The 23,852-nt window shown below is 39.1% G+C and overlaps 2 protein-coding genes and 1 long non-coding RNA gene across 3 annotated transcripts in view; 2 read left to right on the top strand and 1 right to left on the bottom strand.

Moving 5' to 3' along the window:
* Positions 1–414: 414 nt before the first annotated feature.
* On the top strand, positions 415–2,851 carry LOC137043808 (uncharacterized). The gene is made up of 2 exons (XR_010898571.1): positions 415–616; positions 1,046–2,851. It is a non-coding gene; the product is annotated as an uncharacterized lncRNA (long non-coding RNA).
* Positions 2,831–5,132, bottom strand: LOC137043792 (uncharacterized). The gene is made up of 2 exons (XM_067420226.1): positions 4,644–5,132; positions 2,831–4,371 (listed from the first exon to the last, which is right to left on the bottom strand). The coding sequence occupies exons 1-2, from the start codon at positions 4,993–4,995 to the stop codon at positions 3,326–3,328; spliced, it is 1,398 nt and encodes a 465-aa protein (XP_067276327.1). The 5' UTR covers positions 4,996–5,132; the 3' UTR covers positions 2,831–3,325.
* Positions 5,133–5,669: 537 nt separating this feature from the next.
* The window catches only part of LOC137043799 (voltage-dependent T-type calcium channel subunit alpha-1H-like), a 41,799-nt gene continuing 23,616 nt past the window's right edge, over positions 5,670–23,852 (top strand). Inside the window, exons 1-9 of the mRNA XM_067420238.1 lie at positions 5,670–5,737; positions 6,783–6,894; positions 12,304–12,437; positions 12,782–12,879; positions 15,285–15,444; positions 18,561–18,867; positions 21,628–21,720; positions 22,423–22,648; positions 22,703–22,969. Coding sequence (XP_067276339.1) covers positions 5,685–5,737; positions 6,783–6,894; positions 12,304–12,437; positions 12,782–12,879; positions 15,285–15,444; positions 18,561–18,867; positions 21,628–21,720; positions 22,423–22,648; positions 22,703–22,969 — 1,450 coding nt within the window. The 5' untranslated portion in view covers positions 5,670–5,684. The remainder of the gene's footprint in view (positions 5,738–6,782; positions 6,895–12,303; positions 12,438–12,781; positions 12,880–15,284; positions 15,445–18,560; positions 18,868–21,627; positions 21,721–22,422; positions 22,649–22,702; positions 22,970–23,852) is intronic.

Here is a 23,852-nt window from a genome sequence, read left to right as displayed (position 1 = left end):
CAGCATATACCAAAATGTGCAAAATCATGATATTGTACCGTTTGAAATAAAATATATACCGGTATTTTCCCAGTACCTGTATCCGCCTTATTTTCGAACGCGGAAGTAAACATGGGTCCAACTTCCGGTTTTTGTGCGGAACTTCCGTTCCCTCGCTTCCCTGCGCTAACTAACGTTATCCGAACTAAATTAGGTGACTATGTCGTGGGAACATTTCCAAAAATCGCTGCATAATCGAAATGGCAGGTCAGTGCCTCACCCTCAAACTATTCACGAGTGGGAGGATGACATGAAGAAGTGGCCTCATATAACTTACGAGGACATATTTAATTATTTTGTGTTGTCACTTGGTGCGGATGGGTCTACAATGCGCAATTACAAAAGTACTGAGGCGTATCAATACCTCCACAGTGGAAAAGTTGGCAAGGTGTTAATCAATAACAACATCGATGACCTGATTTTCATGAAGGCTGATGTCCAACCAAGCCAAAGCAAGTCTGACGTTCACTCTGCGTGGATTCTGACTACATCAGCCGGCACTATTGAGACAGCCGGGTGCTCCTGTGTCGCGGGTCAGGGGAAATCCTGCAGTCACGCAGCGGCGATCTTATGGAAGGTAGGCTAATTAATTGTCTGTTCAGTTGTCTGTTTTATATACAGTATATGGTTCAATGCCATAACATACTAGCTGTTGCCTCGTTGTGATTAGATTGCTAGTCAGTTTATTTTATATAGATAGCCATGCTAAATGTTTGGGATTGACTAACGTTACAATTTGATATCAAAACTGTAACTGAACTGTTGTCTACCTCATAATATTTAGGTTTGAAGTTTGACACATTGTACCAATCTGATGTGTACCCACAGAGCTCTTGATGCAAGTTTGTCACATTAAAATTTAAGCTAGATTTACATTGAAGCTTCAAGTTTATTTCTATTGTATTTGTACTGTTTGGGTATCAGCGCTGATGAAAACATTGGCTGCTAAGGCATTTGTAAAATAATATTTAGTGTATGACTATTGTTTTTATTTTTTAATCAACAGATGGCGCACCTTTTCCAGATAAGTAAAAGTATAATATCTTGTTCATTGATGCTGCTTGGGTTAAGGTAAGGTCATTCAAGTTTGACTAAATGTAAAATTCTGTCAGCACACCACATTTTGGTGAACCACCACTTCCTTTCTGTGTAGGTAAGTAAGTTTTTATTTTCACTAATTCTAATTCATACCAGTCTAATCTCGAATGGCAATTTTGGTAAGTACATCATCAAGGTGAATTTAAAAAATATGGACAGTTGTCACCATAAACTGTCCATATTTTCTATATAAGTGTTGTGACACCAAGGACTGTAACACATTCATAATATGTAACTGTTCTATTTAAAATTTGTTAAAGGTGCAGTTTGCAGTGTCCAAAGATCTGACTGGATTGTCCTGCACAGATGAACAGCGCCACTGGAACTCAGGGACACAGCGCAATTTAGTCCCAAAAAGGTTGGCAAATATATGTTTCAGGCACCACAAAGAAAGTTCTGATGTCTCTGAGAACATCCTGCCCATCTCTCCACCTCTACCGCCAACCCCTGCCTACAGTTCACATGAAGCACTGAAGATGAGCTTAGAAGTCGCCAATGTTCCAGTGGGCAGCCTTCTGCACAAATGCATCTCTGCTGAACCAGATCAAATTCCAGCAGCTTCCACACAGCTCCAGCAGCCTCATAGTGAACATGGCACGGACATACAGTGCCAGAAATGCATGTCATTTTATGATACGTACATTAAATTAGATGGGGATAAATGTGCCAGTTTGGAGGCGTTCACTAAAATGCAGAGTGCCTCCCACTTGTGGTTTGATGCACGTAAATTAAGAGTAACTGCTAGCTCTGCAAAAAAGGTCCCCATGCGTGCATCTACTAAGCCAGATAATTTTCTTAGGGATCACCTATTTCCTAGGTTCCATGGGAACACTGCCACCAGGTATGGCAAGGAGAATGAGGAGGTGGCCTATGCATGGATGGAGAGCTGTGGGTTTAGTGTTGAGAAGAGAGGCACTGTAGTTAGTGTCACAGAACCATGGCTTTCTGCCAGCCCAGATGGTGTGGTTAACTCCACAGAGCTGCTGGAGATTAAATGTCCTGTTCTTACCAAGAACTGTGCATCTCTGGCTGAAGTGTTTTCCAGCAAGCTCACAGATGTGAAGATGGTGGATGGGGCTCCACAGCTGCAACCAAATGGATCCCGTGGTTACTACCTTCAAGTCCAACTAGGTATGTTTTGTACAAGACTAGAGAGATGCAAGCTGCTAGTCTGGGCTCCATCTGAAAAAGTTGTCATTGATGTGCCATTTGATTTGGAGTATTGTTCACAAGTTCTACCTAAACTCAAGTCCTTCTATTTTAGTCACATGCTACCAAGGATTGTAGATGAGTTTCTGTCAGGCAGACTCGTACTGTCCCATAAATATGTCCATATGTGTAAATAGACTCATGTTGTAGTCTTTAACCTGCTGTACGGGCATGCCAGACACCAGCTTCCCTGTGTCTGTGATGTGTGCAGATACCTAATTTTTAATAGTTGTTCCGCTGACCCTTTGTTAGGCTAGTTCCTTGGTGTTTTTCTTTTTATAGTTTGTGCTCAGTTTTACACATTAAGGTGATGTTTTGCCATTTTAATAGTAATTGTGATTATAATTAATATGTATAATAAATTAAATGGCCTAGAAATAATGCCATACATGTGTGAAATGTTTAAATTGAGTGATGTTTTTCTATTTTAAAAGTGAATTATTGTAATTACATTCAATGTAAACAAATGACATGAGTTAATAAATTCCATTAGTGAAATACTGTATTTTCTTGCCATTTTATATACATGAGTCATGACACTTTGTTATTTACATGTGGTTAGGACAACATCCACTCAATCAAAATACGACTAAATAACAAATTACATTAGCAATTAAATAGCAATTAAAATTAAAACCGATTGAAAAATGTAATAATACACATTTTAGTTGGACACAAGGTAAATAGCATGTTTTTGTATCTATAAACATTTAAATAGTCTTAAAAATAAGTTGCTATTATACAACACTTGAAAAATTATTTAAAAAAATTAAAAAACATCAAGGTGCCAAACACAGACTATTTAGTATAAAACCTGAGATCAAAAACACCTGCTTGTGCATTATAATTACATTGGTTTACAGTAAATAATCAGCAGTGCAGAATAGAGATAGAGAATAGAGATACCTGAAAAATAATTATTTACAAATATTAAGCTACAGTGGAAATCCGGATCTTTTTGACATGTAAATGTCCAGGCTCATTCAGCATCCTCATGGATGATTTCCCCCTGCATGTTTACCAGGGCTGCACAGATTCTGAGGATTTTGTCCATTTTGTGTGCCAAGTTGATAGGTACAGTCTGGGAGATTATTTTAAACACTTTGAGCCTCCTGATAACTCTTTCCACATGTATGCGCACATTCGCAATCCTTCTTGTGGCAGTTACATCCTCATCAGACAACTGCTCTCCTTTATGAGTGAACGCTGGTAGAACAAGGTTAACCCTTCTCTCAAACAGCAGATCTCTGATGGTAAAGCCTCTGTCTGCCATCACTTCATCACCAGGACGAAGATACTCCAGGAAGCCAGACTCCTGAGTGATGAACTTGTCACTACACCTGCCTCCATAAGCAGGAGAAATGAACATAACAAGCCCACATGGGGCAATAGCAACTAAATACTTTATAGTATTGCTAGAATAATAATGGCTGTATGACTCGCCTCTGGAGTCAAGGTTGTGTGGTTTCTGCAGGATGGTCTCAGTGCAGTCAATGATGCAGGTGGTGCTGGGGAACTTCTCCCTGAAGCACTGAGGCATTGTGCTCCGGATTGTCTCCCGTGGCAGCCATGGAATGTAGATTCTCATGTGCTCCTCCATTGTGTCTATCCAGTAGGAGAGGATCCTGCTCACTAACCCCTGGGACACAGCAAAGCGTTCTGCAAGATCACCCTGGAGCAGATTCAACTTTAGTTTCATCATGGTCATCAATATTTGATCCATTACGTACATCTTAAAGTTTGCTTTATAGAACTGTTCCAGAAATTTAACATGATCAAAAAAGGCAATGAGAGACAGGCCTGTGTACAACACACAGCTAGTTTCATTTTTCAGGATGGCATGGGCAAGGGGTTCTTCTCCACCACATTGTGTTTCTCTGTCGCATACGTCTTTCAACTTTTCTCCTAATGTGTAGGTGTGATCCATCAGTGCCTGAACCTCCCACTGGGTGTCAGCATCTTTATGCATAGGTGACTCGGACTCTGGAACGGTCGGGTCAGCCTCCTCATCACAGTGGCAGTCATCTGCCAAACACAAGACCACATAAGCCCACAACCAGTTTAGCAAACAACATAAAACATACCTAGACTACTTTAAACTACGTTAGCACCAAGCTAATATAGCAACACCTGTATTAGTGCTAATTCAAATAATTATATTGCATTTATTGCTTCCAATTTTTACTAGCAGGGATGAAAAAAATAAAAATATATTAAATTACAATATACTGTTGTCAGTGATATACATAGTTCCTTTAACATTGCCCTGTGTAGCAATTAAAAATCCGTTATCTTACCTGTCTCTGCTAACCTCTTAACACGTCTCCTTGGATTTTTTATCGGGACTTCGTAGCCCAGCCACTTTTCTGGTATCGGATGGTCTTCTGTAGGTCTCGAGTGCACGAAATGAAAAGAACAAACATACGGTCGCTTCGGTGGTTTCTTCAAATTTAAAGCTTTTAACCACAGGCGAAGGGATTCCTCATTCTTCGGCGGGGGGTAAAGGTCGTAGGGCGCCTCGCATCCACATTCAGCTCTCGTACGCGTTTGATGAACAAAACACTCCTGCTCCAAGTAAATCTTTCTTTTGTACCAGTTATTATGACACCCTCTAACTGCACAAACAATCCCGGTCTTCCTCGAAGCCATAACGACGAGTTAGTTGTTACGAACGAACACTTGAAAAGTTGTTTCGCTAGGAAATGCCAGACCGGAAGTGCCAGACCGGAAGTCTCGCACAAAAAAACTGTCAAATGGCCTTGTACGTATTTCCGTTAAAAATAAGGTGGATACCGCGCATCCCTATTGCCATCTGTTTTGGTACAGCGCGTCATGTACAATGCAGAACGCTCTCACTATCACTAGAGTGTTGCCCACAGCGCCGCCACTGGCCGGTGGGCTGAATTGATTCATAGGATTTGATGAATTGATACTGAATTGAGAAACAAGTAATTGCAATGCATTGATGAATTGATATTTTTACACAGTCCTAAACGTAATGTGAATGTTAAATTTTGTGAATGCAAAAAAGTGAATGTCAAGCCCTGATTACTAGTATTATAAAGCATTAGTAACATAAAAATAGATACTAGTTAGTTAGTTAGTATAAAGGAATAATTGTTAAATCGGCTTGCCATAAAGTCATTGTTCGTTTGACATATTTATTTCTTTTACCTGTAGGATTCCATTGTCAGAAGCGTATCATGACTGATGACGAGGGACAAGTGAAAGAGAGCTCTCAGGCACGGGGGTCCGGGGCTCAGGACCCCACTCCGGATTTGGTCCCGGATGAGGAGGAGCAACCCCCCTACCCATTTCTTGCACCCGTGGTGTTCTGTATGAAGCAGACCACTCGTCCACGGAGCTGGTGTCTGAGGATGGTTTCCAACCCATATCCTTTAATTAATGTTTTTATGTGCAACTACTATTTAGCAGTCAGGTTTACACCGGTGGTTGTGGCATTAATACACAATGGTTTAATCCAAATAGAATTATATTATTATATTAATTTACAATATATAGGCCTACACATTCATTATTAATCTTATGCCTAATCTGATGAAAATGGCTTTGTTAATATTTCTTGTTCGTTAAAGCCAACATTATGAATCACATAGGGATATTTCCAGTTAAAAATTGCAAAATTAGACAAAAGTTTATTCATTTGCCTATTTTTTTTCCTTTTGTTTAACATTTCTGACTTAAAGCAGCAGCTGTCAAACATTAATTTTTAGTTTAGCTGCTTACATTTATCTTACTTGACGTTGAGTTGCTGCTAAAATTTACGCTCAGCCTCAGCAGTTTCTGTGTGACCATAAAGCCTGCCTACTCTGATTTGATTGTTTTTATCAAATATTTTGACATTGACGAGCGGTGACAGACCAATGACGCTCAGATTTACACACGCGCGCGCGCGCGCACACACACACACACACACACACACACACACCTGCGGATTGGAGACAGACTTAAAAATTAACGGTTTTAAGGGGGGCTGAGGCATAAGTTTAGGGGGGCTGAAGCCCCCCCTAGAAAGGGCCTAGCAACGCCCATGCTCCAGACCTTTAACTAATTTGACTTTATTTTCATTTAAAGATCTTTGCTTATGTTTTGGCATTGAGGAAACTAAAATGAAAAGAGAAAAATGTTAAACTTTATTTAATCTGTAAATAATAGGCTTTGCACTCCTTAATCATACTTTAGGGAAGGAAGGTTTTGCAATAATGTCCTTGAATGTGCAATTCCATAGTGTTGTTTGCTCCCCCTGTTTGTTAAACTAATTTGCTCTCAGTAAAGGATAACAAAATCAATATTGGTTTTACTATCTATGTATCTTTGTTCCATAGAGAAATATTTATTTGCAATTGACTGAACACAATCCAGAAAAAACATGACTATTATGATCTCTGTGATGTTTTCCCTTGACTCTCGTGCACATGGTTTGAACGTGTGAGCATGCTGTTGACTCTGTTGAATTGTGTGACTCTGGGCATGTACCAGCCATGTGAGGACCTCAATTGCCAGTCTCAGAGGTGTGACAGCTTACAGGTAAGTCTCACTCCATTATTCTATGAGAGATAATATGAAAAAGTGTCTTCAAACATAATTCGAAGATATATCAAAAATATATAGTATTATTAGTAAATAAAATATATATAGTATTCCGTAAAGGTTATGGGTAGATAGTAGATATTAAGTTGTGTGTATATATAAGCAGGGCTCGATTTGACAAAAAGCATCCCCTCTGTAAAACAACCTGTAAATCTCCCTTACATTAATAATGTTTATTATGTAAAACTTATCATGAAGGTTAAATATAAAAATGTTCTACAAAATTTAAATAACAGCAATTGGTGTTAGAGAGAGAGAGAGTAAGTTTGCACTCATTCATTTTCATCTTTACCTTCCATTTTTAGAGCTTTGGAGCACTGAAAAAGTAAAAAAAAAAATCATTATATATATATATATAATGTTGTGTTTAGAACAGGCTGGACGCAGTGCGGTAAACCCCCTGTTGTTCTAACTGGAAACCACTGCTTCACAGGGCTTATTGCTTAAAAATAAATATATATTTTTTTTAAATAAAATAAACACAGCAACAAAAAATTAATGATATTGATAAAAAATACTAGGCTCTAAGCATCTTCGGCAGACCCAAGTACAACTCGGGAGCTTTTCCAATCCTATCCACAACTTTCCTGCAAGTCTTAGTGGGCGTTGATATGACACTCGATACTTCCGGTTGACGGTGTCATGACATCCTGTCCCCCTGTGAAATCGTGTCCGCAAGGACCCCAAGAGCGATTCTATTGGCTGAAAGAAATTTTAATAGGTAATCTGTTTAGAGCCTGATTACAATTCTTACACAATCACGTTTTGATTTTTGCTGTTTAAATTGTGTTAAAATAGTCTTTAATGTCTTACAAAGCATATGTTTCATATATTAGTAGAATATAGCTGAAGCTATAAGGGCTTATATAAGTATATAATTCAGAACATGTTTTTGCTCCCATTATAGCAATCAATTAAATATTTTAAATAAATGTTTTGCGTGTGTACTTATTACGTCAATTAATTCATAGTTTATTAGTTTATTATTTAGTTATTTTTAAACAATTAGTTGTCCAGAACCATGTATAACAACTTTTGATCAGGCATTTAAAACCGCTACCAGCGGACACGATTTCACAGGGGGACAGGATTTGTCATGACAACGGTATCTCAGTTCCGGTTTAGCACACTTAACAGTTATGCTGCGTTCACACCAGATGCGAGTGATGCGAATAAATAGTGCAATTCGTGCGAAGTTGGACGCGTAAACATTTTGAATCCATTCGCATCATTCACTACACAACAGACGCGAATTTGCGTCATGGGAGGGGCTTCTGCCAGGCAGCGGCAGTCGTCAGAAGGACTAGTCGAGTTAAGGCTGCTCTCGCCGGGGTTAATGAGCACTGAGCGCCGCTGAGCGCCGGTCTCTCACCTCCGAAACCTTGCTTCCATAAACCATGCAACATAAACGGGCACGTTTGACATGTTGCTAGCACCCTACGCACTCCATTCAATGGCCAACGAGCTTCAAATAAACTCAGAATTGTGATGTAGAAGTAATATTTGTATTTTAATATTTGTAATTGTTGAAATCATGTCAGACATTGTCAGTAGACTTTTTTTTAATCAACATGAAGAGATGCATGAACTTCAATGAATTTAAATGCATTGTAATAAAAATTTACATTTCATTGCTGTTAATGTAATTATTGAGTTTATATATTAGTTTAACCTATTTAAAATACTGCAGTAAAACTGTATAATTTTTTGCAAGGGGTATGTTTATTGTTTTCAATAATTTACAGATTCAATGTATAGCAAGACTGCTCTAACAGCCTAACTTTACTATCCAAATAGAGACCGGTGTAGTGCCGAATGCTGACCCTGCCAGATTATTACCCCCCTACTATTGGTAGGTTTAGGGTTAATTGTGGGGGAGGGGTTAGGATTAGGGGTGGGGTTAGGATTAGGCAATCAGGTAGTGACTTTAATGAGGGGGGTAATAATTTGGCAGGGGGTCAAAATTCGGCACAACACTTGTACTCCCGCGGGACCAGGCACAACAGAGTGCGGCGCGGGATAATATTTGATGGGTGAATGCGGATGCGGGTGAACAAAATAAATAACTAGAAATAAATAAACCTTTATTTATAATAAAATAAAATCGTTTTACAGGCGCATGGACGGAAGGAAACTCTCGCGTGGTTCATAGGAACAGCCAAGCCTACACCGTGGCAATAACTCAGGTGAACCGCTTAGTGCTACAGATATTAGTAAGTTCATGTAAGATAGTCAGATCCATGCGACCATCTGGGACATGTGATCATTTTGCCTAAAGCGTTTTTATAAAAGTCTACTCCTGAATCCTGATAATACAACCAACGATTAGCAAATAACAGTACAGACTAACGTAAACCGGAAGTTCGTTACCGGCTCGTTCTACGTTGCCAGTTCGGGAAAGTTGTGGATATATTACAGTTTTTTTTTTTATTGTGAATACTAGTGAGGTCAATTCAAAACACTGTTACAAAAACCTCTTATTGGGATTCAGGAATTATTTAGTCTTTCCATATAAACCATATAAAAACATACATGGTTTATATGGAAAGACTATACAACCATATAAAAATGCACAAGGTTTTCTGTGAGTTATGTTTAGGGAGAGCCTGAGTGCGGATTGAAAATATGAGTAGCTCAGTATATAAACCATTACACCTAATCTAAGGATTTGAAAGCAAGTGTGTTTTTAACAACATGGGAGTTGGCCAAACACGGTTTGGTTGGTGGGTCCCCCTCGATTGAAATCCCGGGTGCACTGCAGTAGGCCTATGACCAAAAAGGACCCTTTCACTTTCACGATTAAAGTGGCAGAGGCTATTTTTTTTTTTGCCTTGTTTTAGTCTAGACTTTAGCTGGATAGCTTTTAGACATCTTTTTAAACACAAAATTGCTTGCTGTGTCAGTTTATCCATATTTTTCTCAATTTTAAACCTAACAAACTTTCCTTGTCTGCATGATATTTATGGGTTTGATGTGTGCATCATGGTATAGTTAATAAACTAATACTAAAACAATAAATAAAATGAAAGATATATATATATATATATAATTTTATTTCAGCTAGTTGGTAAGGCAGCATTAACATGTATAAAAATGAAAATTATGAAAAACTATATAAATGTTTTTTAAAAAATATTAAAATAACAAAATGACAAAACAAGATTACTAATACTGAAATAAAAAAAATATATGGATAAAAATGTTGACAAAATATTAATAACACTATAATAATATCTAATTGATATTAAACACTGGTGTTGATTATATGTCCAAAATACTTTTTGGGGCTGCTATACATCAACATTTCCATTTTAGTCTTAAATGATTTGGTAACCTTTATTTTATTATGTTTGTGCCCAATGTCTGTTTAAGGACTGTCCCACCGTAGAGAGTTGGCGTTTAGCCCATGTTTTGTGGCACGCACAGATTTAGGGGTCACTGGAACCTTTGCCAGATATCAGAGACTGAAGCATTTTGCTTCTTTAGTTTTGTGATTCTCTGTAATCTAGCCCACGCTCCCACCAAAGTAAGCTGGGTTGTATGTATGGTACTGTGGGAAATTTGTATGTCCAGAAGAGCCTGACATTAGCATCAGCAGGATTTAGAAGATTGGGTCGGCTGAGGCCAGAGCTGAATATACTACACAACATGAATCATAGCTGATCTTCTTGCTCTCTCTCTCCCTGTAAAATGCTCAAATTGTGCATAAAAAATAAAAATGACAGCTCCATTGAGGAGCATTCACAAGCCCAATGGAGCTGTCATTTTTATTTTTCATGGCAGAAGAGACCTTGAGAAGTATGTGGAGGAGTTCATCGGCATTAGACACCTCGCCACAAGCGATGACATCACACTGATGGAGGGGTTCTGGGTTGGACTTGATGAGGAGATCTGGCTTGCGATGCCCAGAGAAACCTCCTGCCTGTGATGAAGAAGAGGATTCTGCTGACACGCACTCTACATCCGTCACCTCCCCAGAGCCAGACCCCAGACCACCAATGATACACAGCTGTTTCCCGTCACAAAGATCATGCCTGGACTGATGCTCACTATGGAGCCAGAGCAAGCAACCTCATCCATCCCGGAGTAAATGTCTAAGGACTGGACTGACCAGGTGTGTGAGCCGCCCATAACATCTGTGCCAGTGAGATTATTAGTGAAGCTGGATAAAGAGGGATGGCTGATTGACTGAGATACTGAGGTAGTGCTTCCCACCCTACCCACCCACGAACCATCCTCACCACTTCATGCAATAATGTGTGTTCATTGCCGCTGGTCCTGGCCAGCACTAAGCTTGTTTTATCACCCTGTGTCAGATCTGTGTTACTGTCACTGACACCGCCCAGCCTCTCTCTCAATTCCACTACAAAATTCAGTTAGTCCGTCAGCCTCGCTTCTGCTGGTTCTCTTCAGCCCCTCGTCTTCTCTAATTCAATACTGTCTGGAAAGCCTTGGGTCTTCTGTGCTCCAGCACCATCCATAAGGTAGTAGATCCTATGAAGTCCCCCCGTCCCACAACGGTCCTTCAGGCCTTCAGCTACACATAACCCCTTCAGCTTTTAGTGGGCTCCGCCGGAACTCGGACGCACCGGCTTCGCCCCAGTCCTCTGGTGCTGTGATTCTACCTCAGATGCTCAGTCTCCAGTGCCATTGGTGTCGCTTGGTCCTATCTGTTTTCAATCTGTGCCCTGAGCTCCACTTCTAAGGGCTGTCTTCAGTCAAGACCCCACCATGGCTCCTTCCTCCATCAACTCCACCTTGGGTTGTCATCTAGGTCCTTCCACCATCCACTCCTCCATGGCTTCTTTCACTGTCTGGTTCATCCTATCTGCTCCCCTACCGGTTCACACCACCTCGCCGGTCCCTTGTCCACCTCCAGAACCTCCTCCATTCTACCCTCAATCAAGTCATCATGGCGCGACTTTCCCGAGAGTTGGTGTTTCATTTTCATGGACTTTCAGTTAATTTTTCTTCCGTTACCTAGTCCTTTATCACTTTGAAGTTCCTCCTTATGTTTAGGTCATTGTTAGGTATTGTGTGAAACATGCTGTTACATTACCTTGCATATGGATTACCTGAGTTTTATTGATAATTCATTGGAACCTTGGACTTTTTGGTTTTCATCACCATACAGCATTTCCTGTATACAGCCCGTAAAGGGACATTTCCCTTTCACAAAGATTGCAATACTTTTGCAATATAATAACATTTTCTAAGCAAATGCAAAAGCATTGAAATATAATTAGTTCATGTAAATAGTTTCTCCCATTTTATGTTCTGCCTCCTACAGAATGTAAAATGTCTGTCCTTCTATATGTTTGATATTAATGTGTTTTTTGTCCACAGGCATTTGATGACTGCATCTTCGCTTTCTTTGCGATGGAGATGGTCATCAAAATGATAGCCCTGGGCATTTTTGGAACCGATTCATACCTTGGTGACACATGGAACCGCCTCGATTTCTCGATTGTCATGGCAGGGTGAGGAATCCTGTCTCTCTTCTCACTTCTCACTCATGCATTCAGCCATTATCACTACGGGAATGCTAAGGGACCCGCCACTCGATTTACAGGCTGTCAGTTGGGAAATAGAATTACTGTGAGATTTCCCGGGGCACCGATTCATTAACCATATAAAAAAGCCTTTTTCTTTGTTGTTAAAAATGACCTTTAAATTAACACAAGTGATGAATGCATCAAGACTTCTCTTTTTAAACAACTTTTCTTTCATTATCCTCACATAAGATCGACAAAAAGAAAGGTTATAGAGATTGACCTTTAGTATCTGACGCTTGCAGTAGTTTACTCTATTCTGCTTCCTCTAGGATGTTGGAGTATTCGCTTGATGGTCATAACGCCAGCCTGTCAGCCATCCGCACTGTGCGAGTGCTCAGGCCCCTGCGAGCCATCAACAGAGTACCTGGTAAGTGTCTTTCATGCTGATAAATCCTGATAAAGTGATGTATTTATGGTCATTGATTGATTTTTTTACAATAAGTGAAAATAACATTTTTCTGAGCTATAGATCATATTTTCACTAAGTGCAAATATATATATAGATGCTATTTACTAAGGGAAATAGCATACTAAGTGAAAATAGTGATATATTCTATTTACACCATTTAAAAGTAGCAGTTATTTGCAATATTTGTAAACAGTAATTATATGCAGTTTATATTTAATTTTGACAGATACATACTATTTGCATCTCAGTATTGTTGTAAATTAATAGGATGCAATAATAACAGTGTAAAATATTATTTTTGTTAAAATTATTAAATGGATTCCGCCATTATTAATGGGACCTTCATAAAAGCCCCGCCTTAATAAAAGCCCCACCACCACCCATACACACACACACACCGACCCCTAACCCTACAAAATAAATGCTTTTATTATTATTAAATGTTTCGTTAGGCACTTTATTTCCACTTTTAGAACATTTTCTTATTTTTTTATTTTATTTTAAGTAAATGCCTTTCCAATTTGATATGTGATGGAAAAAGTGATAAGAGAGCGAGCTCTGCAAAAGGCGGATTCAAACTCGGTTGATCACGTCAAAACCAAGATCCTTGAGCTTTAGATTGCACCACTGAAGGCGTTGATAAATGTGTGTTCGGTGGCGCTAGATTTACTAAACAGGGCAAATTAGCATGAGTGTGCAATCCCATAAAAGCGTTAATGGGAGTGGAAAGTTCTGCATGCGATCTACTGACGACATGCAAATTAAAGAACACAGATTACAGCCAGATCATGACCAATGCAATCTAACAAGAGCAGCGCAAATTAGCGTCAGGTTTAAGACATGCTTTTTTTGGGCTGTAAATATTGGCGCAAATACAAATTAATTGATGAGCTCAAACCTTGTTAAATCATGTTGTGTGATTTCTTTCCATGTTGTGTGATTCCTTGTGTGAAATACTCTCCTCCCATACATGTTGCGTCTGAAAGCAAAAATCCTACAAATGCATATGTAATAAGTTCAGCTGCAAAAATAACTTTGTCCATGTCTCTTTACTGCAAAATGTTCACTGTCTTTAGTAAATCCTGACATATTTTTAAACTAACAATAATGGGGAGAAAAAAACAACTACAAAAGTTTAAAAAAAAACAGCTATTGTAACAGCGAATCAACAGTCATATAACAGTAACTGCATACATTCTTCATTCTGCAATGCATGTGGGGAACTCACAAACCCTGAACATTTCACACAATTTTAAATTCTTTCTTCCAACAACTGTTTCCCTAGATAGGGCAACATATAGGAGGATTCTGTTGGTCTTAATGTATTTTGAAGATAATCACATTTCTTAGTATTGTAGGAAATGTGCTTGCTTTTTTACTGTGTATATCTAGTGCTCCTCTAGTTAAAAGAACGTATAAAAACTCACCTCATAATAATGTGTCCATTTGCAATATGATATATTTTAATTACAACATAGCTGAAATCTAATTCCCATTTATTTCTCAAAGTATTTAATTAAATTTCCCTCAATTTGTTTAAAAAATGTCCATTTGGTAGATTTTGAAACAGTTAAAGGGATACTTCACAGCTTTTTCATATTAAACTATGTTATTCCCTTAACTAAGACGAGTTGATAAATACGTCTCTCGTCTCAGTGCGTGCACTTAATCTCTGATGCGTGGTAACCATCTGATAGCATTTAGCTTAGCCCACTAAGCCCAGTTCATTCACTATGGTACCAAACAGAGATCAAGTTAGAAGCCACCAAACACCTCCACATTTTCCCTATTTAAATACAGTTATACGAATAATTGAATGATCAAGTATGATGACATAAAATAAAACGTGGAGCTTTTCTAAGCGGATTAAAAAGGAGAACTATAATGTAAGGCGGAATAGCACTTCTGAGAGTACTTTGACTCGGCACAGTAAAAAGTCTCGGCTGAAACATTCTCCCTCACATATCCCCAATCCCCCCTATTGACAGAAATGAGAGAGGGAGGGGGAGATGTGAGGGAGTTTGTGTTCAACTATTGGTGTAACTGTATTTATATAGGGAAAACGTGGAGGTGCTTGGTCGCACTTGATCTCTGTTTGGTACCATAGTGAATGAACTGGGCTTAGTGGGCTAAGCTAAATGCTATCAGATCGTCACTGCCCGTCAGAGAGATTAAGTGCACGCACTGAGACGAGAGAGGTATGTATCAACTCGTCTTAGTTAAGGGAATAACATAGTTTAATATGAAAAAGTGTTGAAGTATCCCTTTAATGGTTAATAGAATGTTATGCAAACTTTAAAAGCAGTATATTTGCACAGGATAATTAAAATGCGTCTGTGTTTTCTTATGCCTTTGTGTTTCAGGTATGAGGATACTGGTGACTCTGCTTCTTGAAACTCTGCCTGCATTAGGCAACATCCTCCTGCTGTGCTTATTTGTTTTATATATATTTGGAATTGTTGGGGTGCAGCTGTGGGCTGGAATTTTGAGGAATCGGTGTTTCATGCCAGATGACGTGAAAACGTAAGTACTGTCCTGCTCTTATTTAATGGACAGCCTTCTTCCCCTCTTCTCCTCTTTTACCCTATCTCCGCTGGGAGCATATGAACGCTACCAGTATGATCCAAAGTGGCAGCAAACTGTTGCCAGCAGCAATGGCATTTCAGCCACTGACAGTCTTGTAAACTGAGCATTGCACCCTGGCGTCAAATCAGTGCTGGGCATTGGTCCCCGAGCACTGAAGGTACACACACCTCCAATGAGTTTCGGTTTATTTATGAGACGCGCGCTCCAGTTCATGAGCAATGAAAGCGATCACTCCCCACGACTTCACCTCACGATTATAGTCTGCTATTTGCTTTTTATTTATTAAATCCAGGCAATTGGCCTAAGAAACCTTTTTTTTAATTAAGATACAGTTTAAAGAAAACGAAATAAATGCTTTCTACAAAACTTAATATTAAACAAAATAACCATCAAAATAATTTCTGACCCACTCGCATCTATTCACTTATCATAATCAGATGAAATGTAAAAATAATATAATATTTAAACATAAATATGAAGGAAAAAACACATTGTTTAATGGCTACAACAAAGTAAGCTACAGATAAATGAGCTGGATTTGAGCAAACATCAGTTTACCGGTGAGCGGATCATGATGAGCACGCGCCTGCGGATTTTTGAGCGGAGTCAAGTCAACTTTATTTATAGTCTATAGCGCTTTTACAATGATGATTGTTTCAAATGTTAGGGGTTAACAGCTTATGACCCAGGACCAGTAGTGAAGAAATGAAGACAGAGTCAGGATTCCAATTAAATAAAAGAAAAATTTACTTAAGAATAGTTTGCAGTTTCAAAAGCAGAAGCCAGCTTCAAGTCTCACAAGGAGTTCGTAGGCCGCGCTCCCTCTCTCACCGTCTGGTTGCCTCGCCCTATCGTACATACAATTGTCCCAACAGTTATACCGTTTTCAAGGTCTTATCCACGTCATTACTGCGATGTGGATGGTTCTGATTGGCTCAGAGACAATGCATAGTCATGGTAAATTTCCACTCGAGTCAGTTAATCTGATGCACGTTTCCACTGACGTGTCACTTGTTGATGCTTTCACCCAGAATTAGGCCCGTAGTGACCTTCCAGATCTGGAGCAGGCGCCAGCTTGCCCAGAACAACAAGTCCACCCATCTCTTAGGGTGCCCATTGTACACCATTCTGATCTGTAGCATAGAATATTGCGCACATACACAGATACACAGTCTCTCCAAGGTTGGAGCTGATTAAGCTCCAGTTTTAACTAGTTCTTACCAAAACATACTGATAACATGTGCTTTCATTTAGTGAGAGGAACACACACTAGTACAGGCAATATTCATCTTGAGTCTTCAGTGTTTCAGTAAAAGGAAATATAAAAGGAATAAAACATAATAAATTAAATGAAAGACAAATCCATATTTCATATCTGGAAGCCGGGCTAAGTGAGCAAACGCTGTTACTCCACTCCTGACATGTTAGGGGTGTGTGATACCTCCAAAATCCAAACACACGACCTTGTTGCCAGTGTTTAGTGACACATCACACATCTCTAGGCCAGACCCTCAGTCACTCCTCAGAGACCAAATACACACTTTAGAAAACAAGAAACTAAAACAAAATCATAACTGGATAGAATCATTATAATAATGCAGGATAAATATTGATTAAAGTTTTGATTATAAAGTTAATTAGGATATAAATATATACAGGTATATTGAAGCGGCAGTGGATTTCAAAATCCCCCCTTCACAAAGCATCTTCAAAGTGTTAAACATGAAAATATTGCAACAAAATTGTATTCAGCTGTACAGTCGCTGTGGAGAAAACAGCGATGTTATCAACTCATTTAAGTTTATCAATGTAGTTTTATCATGAGCCTCACCAGTCCGCTTCGCTGCGCTTTGCTCATTACAGGCTCGTTCTCATCAAAACGCCCACGTATTGAACAATGGTCGGGTTTAAATCGGGCTCGGGCTCATAATTACAGTTAATGTGTCGGACCTGGCCGGGCTCGGACACAACGTGCTCGGGTAGGGTCAGGCTTGATTTTTTTTGAGCCCGATCTAACCTCTACTTTCAGCATTGATGGTGCCTTTCCAGATGTGTAAGCTGCCCATGCCACACGCACTCATGCAACCCCATAACATCAGAGATGCAGGCTTCTGAATTGAGCGCTGATAACAACTTGGGTTGTCTTTGTCCTCTTCAGTCTGGATGACATTGCGTCCTAGTTTTCCAAAAAGAACTTCACATTTTGATTTGTCTGACCACAGATCAGTTTTCCACTTTGCCACAGTCCATTTTAAATGAGCCTTGGCCCAGAGAAAACGCCTGCGCTTCTGGATCATGTTTAGATAAGGCTTCTTTTTTGACCTATAGAGTTTCAGCCGGCAACGGCGAATGGCACGGTGGATTGTGTTCACCGACAATACTTCCTGGAAGTATTCCTGAGCCCATGTTGTGATTTCCATTACAGTAGCATTCCTGTATGTGATGCAGTGCTGTCTAAGGGCCTGAAGATCCTGGGCATCCAGTATGGTTTTCTGGCCTTTACCAGAGCACAGAGATTGTTCCAGATTCTCTGACTCTTTGGATGATATTATGCACTGTAGAACTTCAAAATCTTTGCAATTTTTTAGAGAAACTCCTTTCTGATATTGCTCCACTATTTTTCGCCCCAGCATTGGGGGAATTGGTGATCCTCTGCCCATCTTGAATTCTGAGAGACACTGCAACTCTGAGAGACTCTTTTTATACCCAATCATGTTGCCAACTGAGCTAAAAATTTGCAAATTGATCCTCCTGTTCCTTTACATTTGTAAATGTACATTTAGCTTTTCCAGCCTCTTATTGCTACCTGTCCCAACTTTTTGGGAATATGTAGCTCTCATGAAATCCAAAATGAGCCAATATTTGGCATGTCATTTCAAAATGTCTATCTTTCAACATTTCTTCTATATTCTATTGTGAATAAAATATAAATTTATAAGATTTATAAATGATTGCATTCCTTTTTTATTCACAATTTGTACAGTGTCCCAACTTTTTTTAAATCGGTAAGCAAATGCCATATATTTCACTTTGTTTTTTATCTGTTTCCACAGCCTTCATAATCTATCCATGAGTCCATACTATATGGGTGAAGAAGGTGAGGACAACCCCTTCATCTGCTCCACCATCAGGGCAAACGGCATGCTGCGGTGCAGTGACGTGCCCCACCTCAACGAGGGTGTGGAGTGCACATTAAATCCACCTCCACTTGGGCATGCCTACACTGGGCTGAATGGGACCAACAACAGCTGCATTAATTGGAATTTATATTACAATGTGTGTGAGGCCGGGGAGCTCAACCCGCACAAAGGGGGAGTGAACTTTGACCACATTGGATATGCCTGGATAGCTATATTTCAGGTACATTCCTCTTGGAATCCTATTTTTTATCCCTTTTCCACATGTCACCAATGGTCTTATTGTTGGACACTCTGGGAGTGTGAATGCATTAGTAAGTGTTCTATTTCCTGAAGTCAAAGGCCCTAGTTATTCCAAAGATAGATGAGGCTTTTTACAACTTTTTATTGCTTGATTTTCTTCTTGAAAGAACAAAGTCTTGTTAAGCACGCTCCAACCACACCAGATAATTGAATCTCCTCTGAGCAAATGTCTGTTTTAGTCATTTCTGCCCCTTTCCTGGAAGGAGATGTGATGAGATTTTTAGATGGGTGTGGAAATTAAATAAGAAAAGAAAAACTGTCCCGCTGCATATTAACTCATTAGTACTTTCAATCCATCCTCATCAGAAGAGTTGAATCACCACACTGATGGCACAGACCCCTGTTTAAGACTATTTAATATGCACTGTCATGCCCTTGGTGGAGGGGTGCATTAGGCCCACTGTAAGGACAATGAGACCTGGACAATGGAGCACAATGAGACCTGTAATAATTCTCGGTCTCATTTGTCCAAGTGGGTCAGTCACATGGTGTTCCTTTTTGCTGGGCTATCAGGTTGTTAAGGCTGACGTCATGCGGCAGCGCTTCCGGGTCCAAACGCTCTATCTTATACCACAATAAAAACTACAAACCGTGCTAATATACACACACAATGTGGTGTGATACTACAAAAAAGCTATAATCATAACCTTTTTCTCCATACCAAAATTCCAGATGGCCAGACAGTGATTCATCTTTTTTAAATCGTTAAAATATTAATGTATGTGAGGCTGTGAGCACAGAGACTGTTGTGTAGACTGTAAGTATTTAAAATGTTCAACTTTTTTAAACGTTTGATGTTTAATATGAATAAATCGCGCTCAGAAACGGGCGTCAATGGCATTCTCAAGTGAAACGAGTTGAGGCTTGGACCCAGAAATGGCTTTCCTTACGTCACGATTTAACAAGTGGATAAAGATTGTACGGGGTATGCAATTATAAAAGAAGGCCTGAAGGGTTTTCACCTGTGTTGACATAAGATATTAATAGGACCTAGATTGTACTCATAAGATGACACCTCGTGGAGAAGGTTTTTTTTTTTTTAGACCTTCCTAAATAATAGTTACTGTAAAATTAAACTGCAATAATTTATTTTTGATTTTTTTTTTTATTGTCCATCATTTCAGATATTTGTAATTTGTCAGATATTTTCCTACATTATTTTAAATGTTGAAAGTATTAGTTAACTGTTAAGTTTTGCTGTCTATTAAATTTAAGCCACAAATACATTTATTTATTAACAACAACAAAAACTTTCCATAACCTATTTCCATCAGAGAATGCTATTAAACAATGTGTCGTTTGAGGTCTGTTGGAAATTTTGCTTTCAGAAAACAGAAACATGTAAGGGATAATCCACGGCTAGCCATGCATTAAAGGATTTTAATGCACGGCGTAGGGGCGAAGAACCCCCCGACGCGAAGGGTGGTTGCTTCTAGGTCGTGCATTAAAATCATTTAATGCATGGCTAGCCGTGGATTATCCCGCTTATGCCATGGTTATTTGCCAAGTTAAAAACAAGTTAAAGCTGTACTGATGTTTTTTGAGAGACGGGTTAAAATGACGGTTGTTTTCTTACGTCTCGTTAGTTCTAGCACACTGTCGCTTTAAATAAAGTAGAGCCATCGAAATGTTTTTATATGAACAAATTACCACATTTATTTAAAATCATTAGAGAGAGAGAGAGAGAGAGAGAGAGAGAGAGAGAGAGAGAGAGAGAGAGAGAGAGAGAGAGAGAGAGAGAGAGAGATGCGTTTGCGATCTCTTCATGTCAGTCTGAAGATCCCGTCGTTGCTTGAGCATATCGAACATAAATTAATGATTATTTAATGGATTTATTAAAATTATTTATGAATGACAGGCAACACTGCAGTGACAAGGCAATCTTTATTTGAACGAATCATCATTATGTAGCCTAGTGTGAACCCCGCATCAACCTATAAAGACACATTACATTTAATGCATTAAATTAAATAATATAGGTGCTCGAGTCTGTCAATGTAGGTGTCACGACCATCATAGAATGTAAAAAAACGCACGACACACACCGACATGTTCCGCAACTCGGTGTATGGAGGTGTCATGTCAGTGTCAGTGTTGGTCGCGATAATGTCAGTGACATGACAATGAAGACCGCATGTGCCACGGATGTGCCAACACGCGCAAAGTTATAGATATGTATACGTATACATATCTGCGCTTTATTGGCTTCTGTGTGTCACGTCATGTCTCATGTCACTTAATGTTGCCATTGATATGTATACATATCTGTGGCTGATACTGCCAGTGTTTATAGTGGCGGATTAATTTCGAACTGTAATCAAACTGACTGGAACTACCTGTGCATTAAACGGTTTTACTGCACACCTTCCAGCCAATCAGAATCGAGTATTAAAACAGACCATGGTATAATTCACAAATATTCTCCAGTGATGTGTGTTTATTGTTGAACATAGTTAGCAGGTAAGTCAAAACCAGTTAGATTGTGAAAAAATACAGTTTTGCAGGCTTTCCATTCCACAAGCAAACTCTCAAAACTCAGTGTTTGAGCCACCAGCAATCTGCACAGTTGGAAATGTGATCCCCTGAGACTGCTATTCTTTAGGGCCAAACTCAAGATAATGATCACTTAAATCTTCCATCTCACAGCATTTCTTCTTAATTTCTCTTCTGTTTTTTGCAGGTTATTACTTTGGAAGGATGGGCGGACATAATGTATTATGTCATGGATGCGCACTCCTTTTACAATTTTATATATTTTATATTTCTTATTATAGTAAGTATACTGTAACACGTTTCATATTTTCAGCCTGTTTCATGCCATATACATGAGTAGAGCACAATGACAGGAAGTGGAATTTATTAAATTACAATTCAGACAAATTTAACTGGTCTATACATTTGTGAAGTATTAAGTAGTATTTACAAATGTACAGGTGACATTACAAATAGATCTGATACTCAGCTTAAATGAACCTTATTTAGAATCTGTCCTAAATTTGAATTCAAATGCAGGAATTTTACTTGAGAATGACTTTAAAATTACAGCTCAGTTCCTGAGTTTGAACTGAGCAGAACCCTGGTTAATATGAATGGTAAAATATACACACAACATTGATAATAATAAGAAATCAAATCAGCATTTTAGAATAACTTATGAAGAATCATGTGACACTGAAGACTAATGTAATGATGCTGAAAATTCAGCTTTGTCATCACAGGAATAATTACATTTTAAAATATATTAAAAATATTATTAATAATTAATTCTTTAATGCAAAATAATAATATTTTACAATACTGCGGTTTTACTGGATATTAGATTTTTTTAAATGCAGCCTCTGTGAGCATTAGACAAACATTTGAATTATAGTGTGTGCACTACTTACATGTGAGGTGTAAAACAAGCATTAAATAGGCATTAAAGAGACTCCACATGTTCATAATGGTAAACTAAAGTGACCTTTGTGTCCCTCAGGTCGGTTCCTTCTTCATGATAAACCTGTGCCTGGTGGTAATAGCAACCCAGTTTGCTGAAACTAAGCTGTTTAAGAGCCAGCAGATGCAAAAGCAGCGACCAAGCTACTCCTTTGCCAGATACTCTGTGCTGCGGAGCTGCTACAAGGAGATGCTCGAGTACATAAGCCACCTGTACCGGAAAGTCTGGAAGAACAGAAATGAAGTACAGCCCATCAGCGTGCTGAGTGGAGGAGGAGGAGGAGGAGGAGGAGGAGGAGGAGGAGGAGGAGGAGGAGGAGGAGGAGGAGGAGGAGGAGGAGGAGGAGGAGGAGGAGGAGGCAGTGGCGACGGGGTCAACAGTCACAGCATGTCCATTCACAACCTATTCGAACAGCACCAACAGCACCTCAGCAATGGCAACCCCAGTCCTGTGGCCTCTACTGGACCCGGCGAGGCTCTGGAAATGGTGTCGAATGGGAACTATTATGGGGGAACTATTAACTACCCAACCATCTTGCCAACCATGGATCCTTTTGAGAAGCTACACCAGCTCATAGGAGAACATAGTAAGTTTTTCATAGACTTCATTTCCACTTCCAGTCAGGTCCATTTGTATTCGCCCTATGCAGCCTGTTTCAGGTTAAAGAAAGGCATTCTGAGAAATAATTGTCAGGCAGCCCTTTACGAATGCGACAGAAAATCGACACTTCAAATGTTAAAGTCATTAACACCATCTTTTAAGGAGTGAGGCAATAGCCAGCACTCCAGCGATTGCGGCCATCAAGCCCTTTGAAATCCTATGTTAACCGTTGATTCCTTTTGTTAGACAGAGGCAGCTGACTTTTTTTGTCATTGGAGGGAAAAGATCAGTTAGTTTTCAAGGGTTCAGGCTGCTGGGGGTTCTAGCTGAGTAGCATTAAAGATTTAGTTTACCCAAATAAATAAAAAATTCTCATCATCTCATGTCTTTCCAAACTCAACTTAATATTTACCACAGCTCTCATTTAATCCAAATTCACATATTCATGTATGTCTGTAAGACATCAGTGATCAGAAATGCCACTAGCTTGATAAAACTGGGAGTAAATGCATAAAGTCAAAATGCACTAAAGGCTGAGTTGAATTTTCTGTTTAATGTAAGTCAAAATTGACATTAAATGTTGAGTTTTGTCTGTCTGATACAGAATAAGAGGCAAAACACTTAGCATGAACGAAAGACGAGTAGACCGTTTTCTTACTACAGTATTAACCAAAAAATAATATCAGAAGTTCTTTGTACAAGCTGTTACACTCCTTTAGGCAAATTTTCAGAAATATGAAAGATTTGGAAATGGTGAAAGATTTGGATGGAAATGCAGTATCTGGTTCTTCTGTGTTTTTTAACATTTCTTTGTCCTAAGAAGTCAAAGATAACAAAAAAAGGTTTGGTTTCCAACATAAGTTAAAATC

Source organism: Pseudorasbora parva, chromosome 2 (assembly GCF_024679245.1).
Source record: "Pseudorasbora parva isolate DD20220531a chromosome 2, ASM2467924v1, whole genome shotgun sequence".
In the NCBI taxonomy this organism is placed as follows: Eukaryota; Metazoa; Chordata; class Actinopteri; order Cypriniformes; family Gobionidae; genus Pseudorasbora; species Pseudorasbora parva.
Note: the sequence above shows the minus strand (reverse complement) of the source record. Positions and strands in the feature narration are given on the sequence as shown.

What these genes read in the sequence shown, in the direction of transcription:
- LOC137043792 (XM_067420226.1), bottom strand. Translation starts at nt 4,995, where the DNA reads ATGGCTTCGAGGAAGACCGGGATTGTTTGTGCAGTTAGAGGGTGTCAT. An exon ending in TAAGAGGTTAGCAGAGACAG is followed by an intron (nt 4,372 to 4,643) that starts GTAAGATAACGG and finishes TGTGTTTGGCAG; the next exon opens with ATGACTGCCACTGTGATGAG.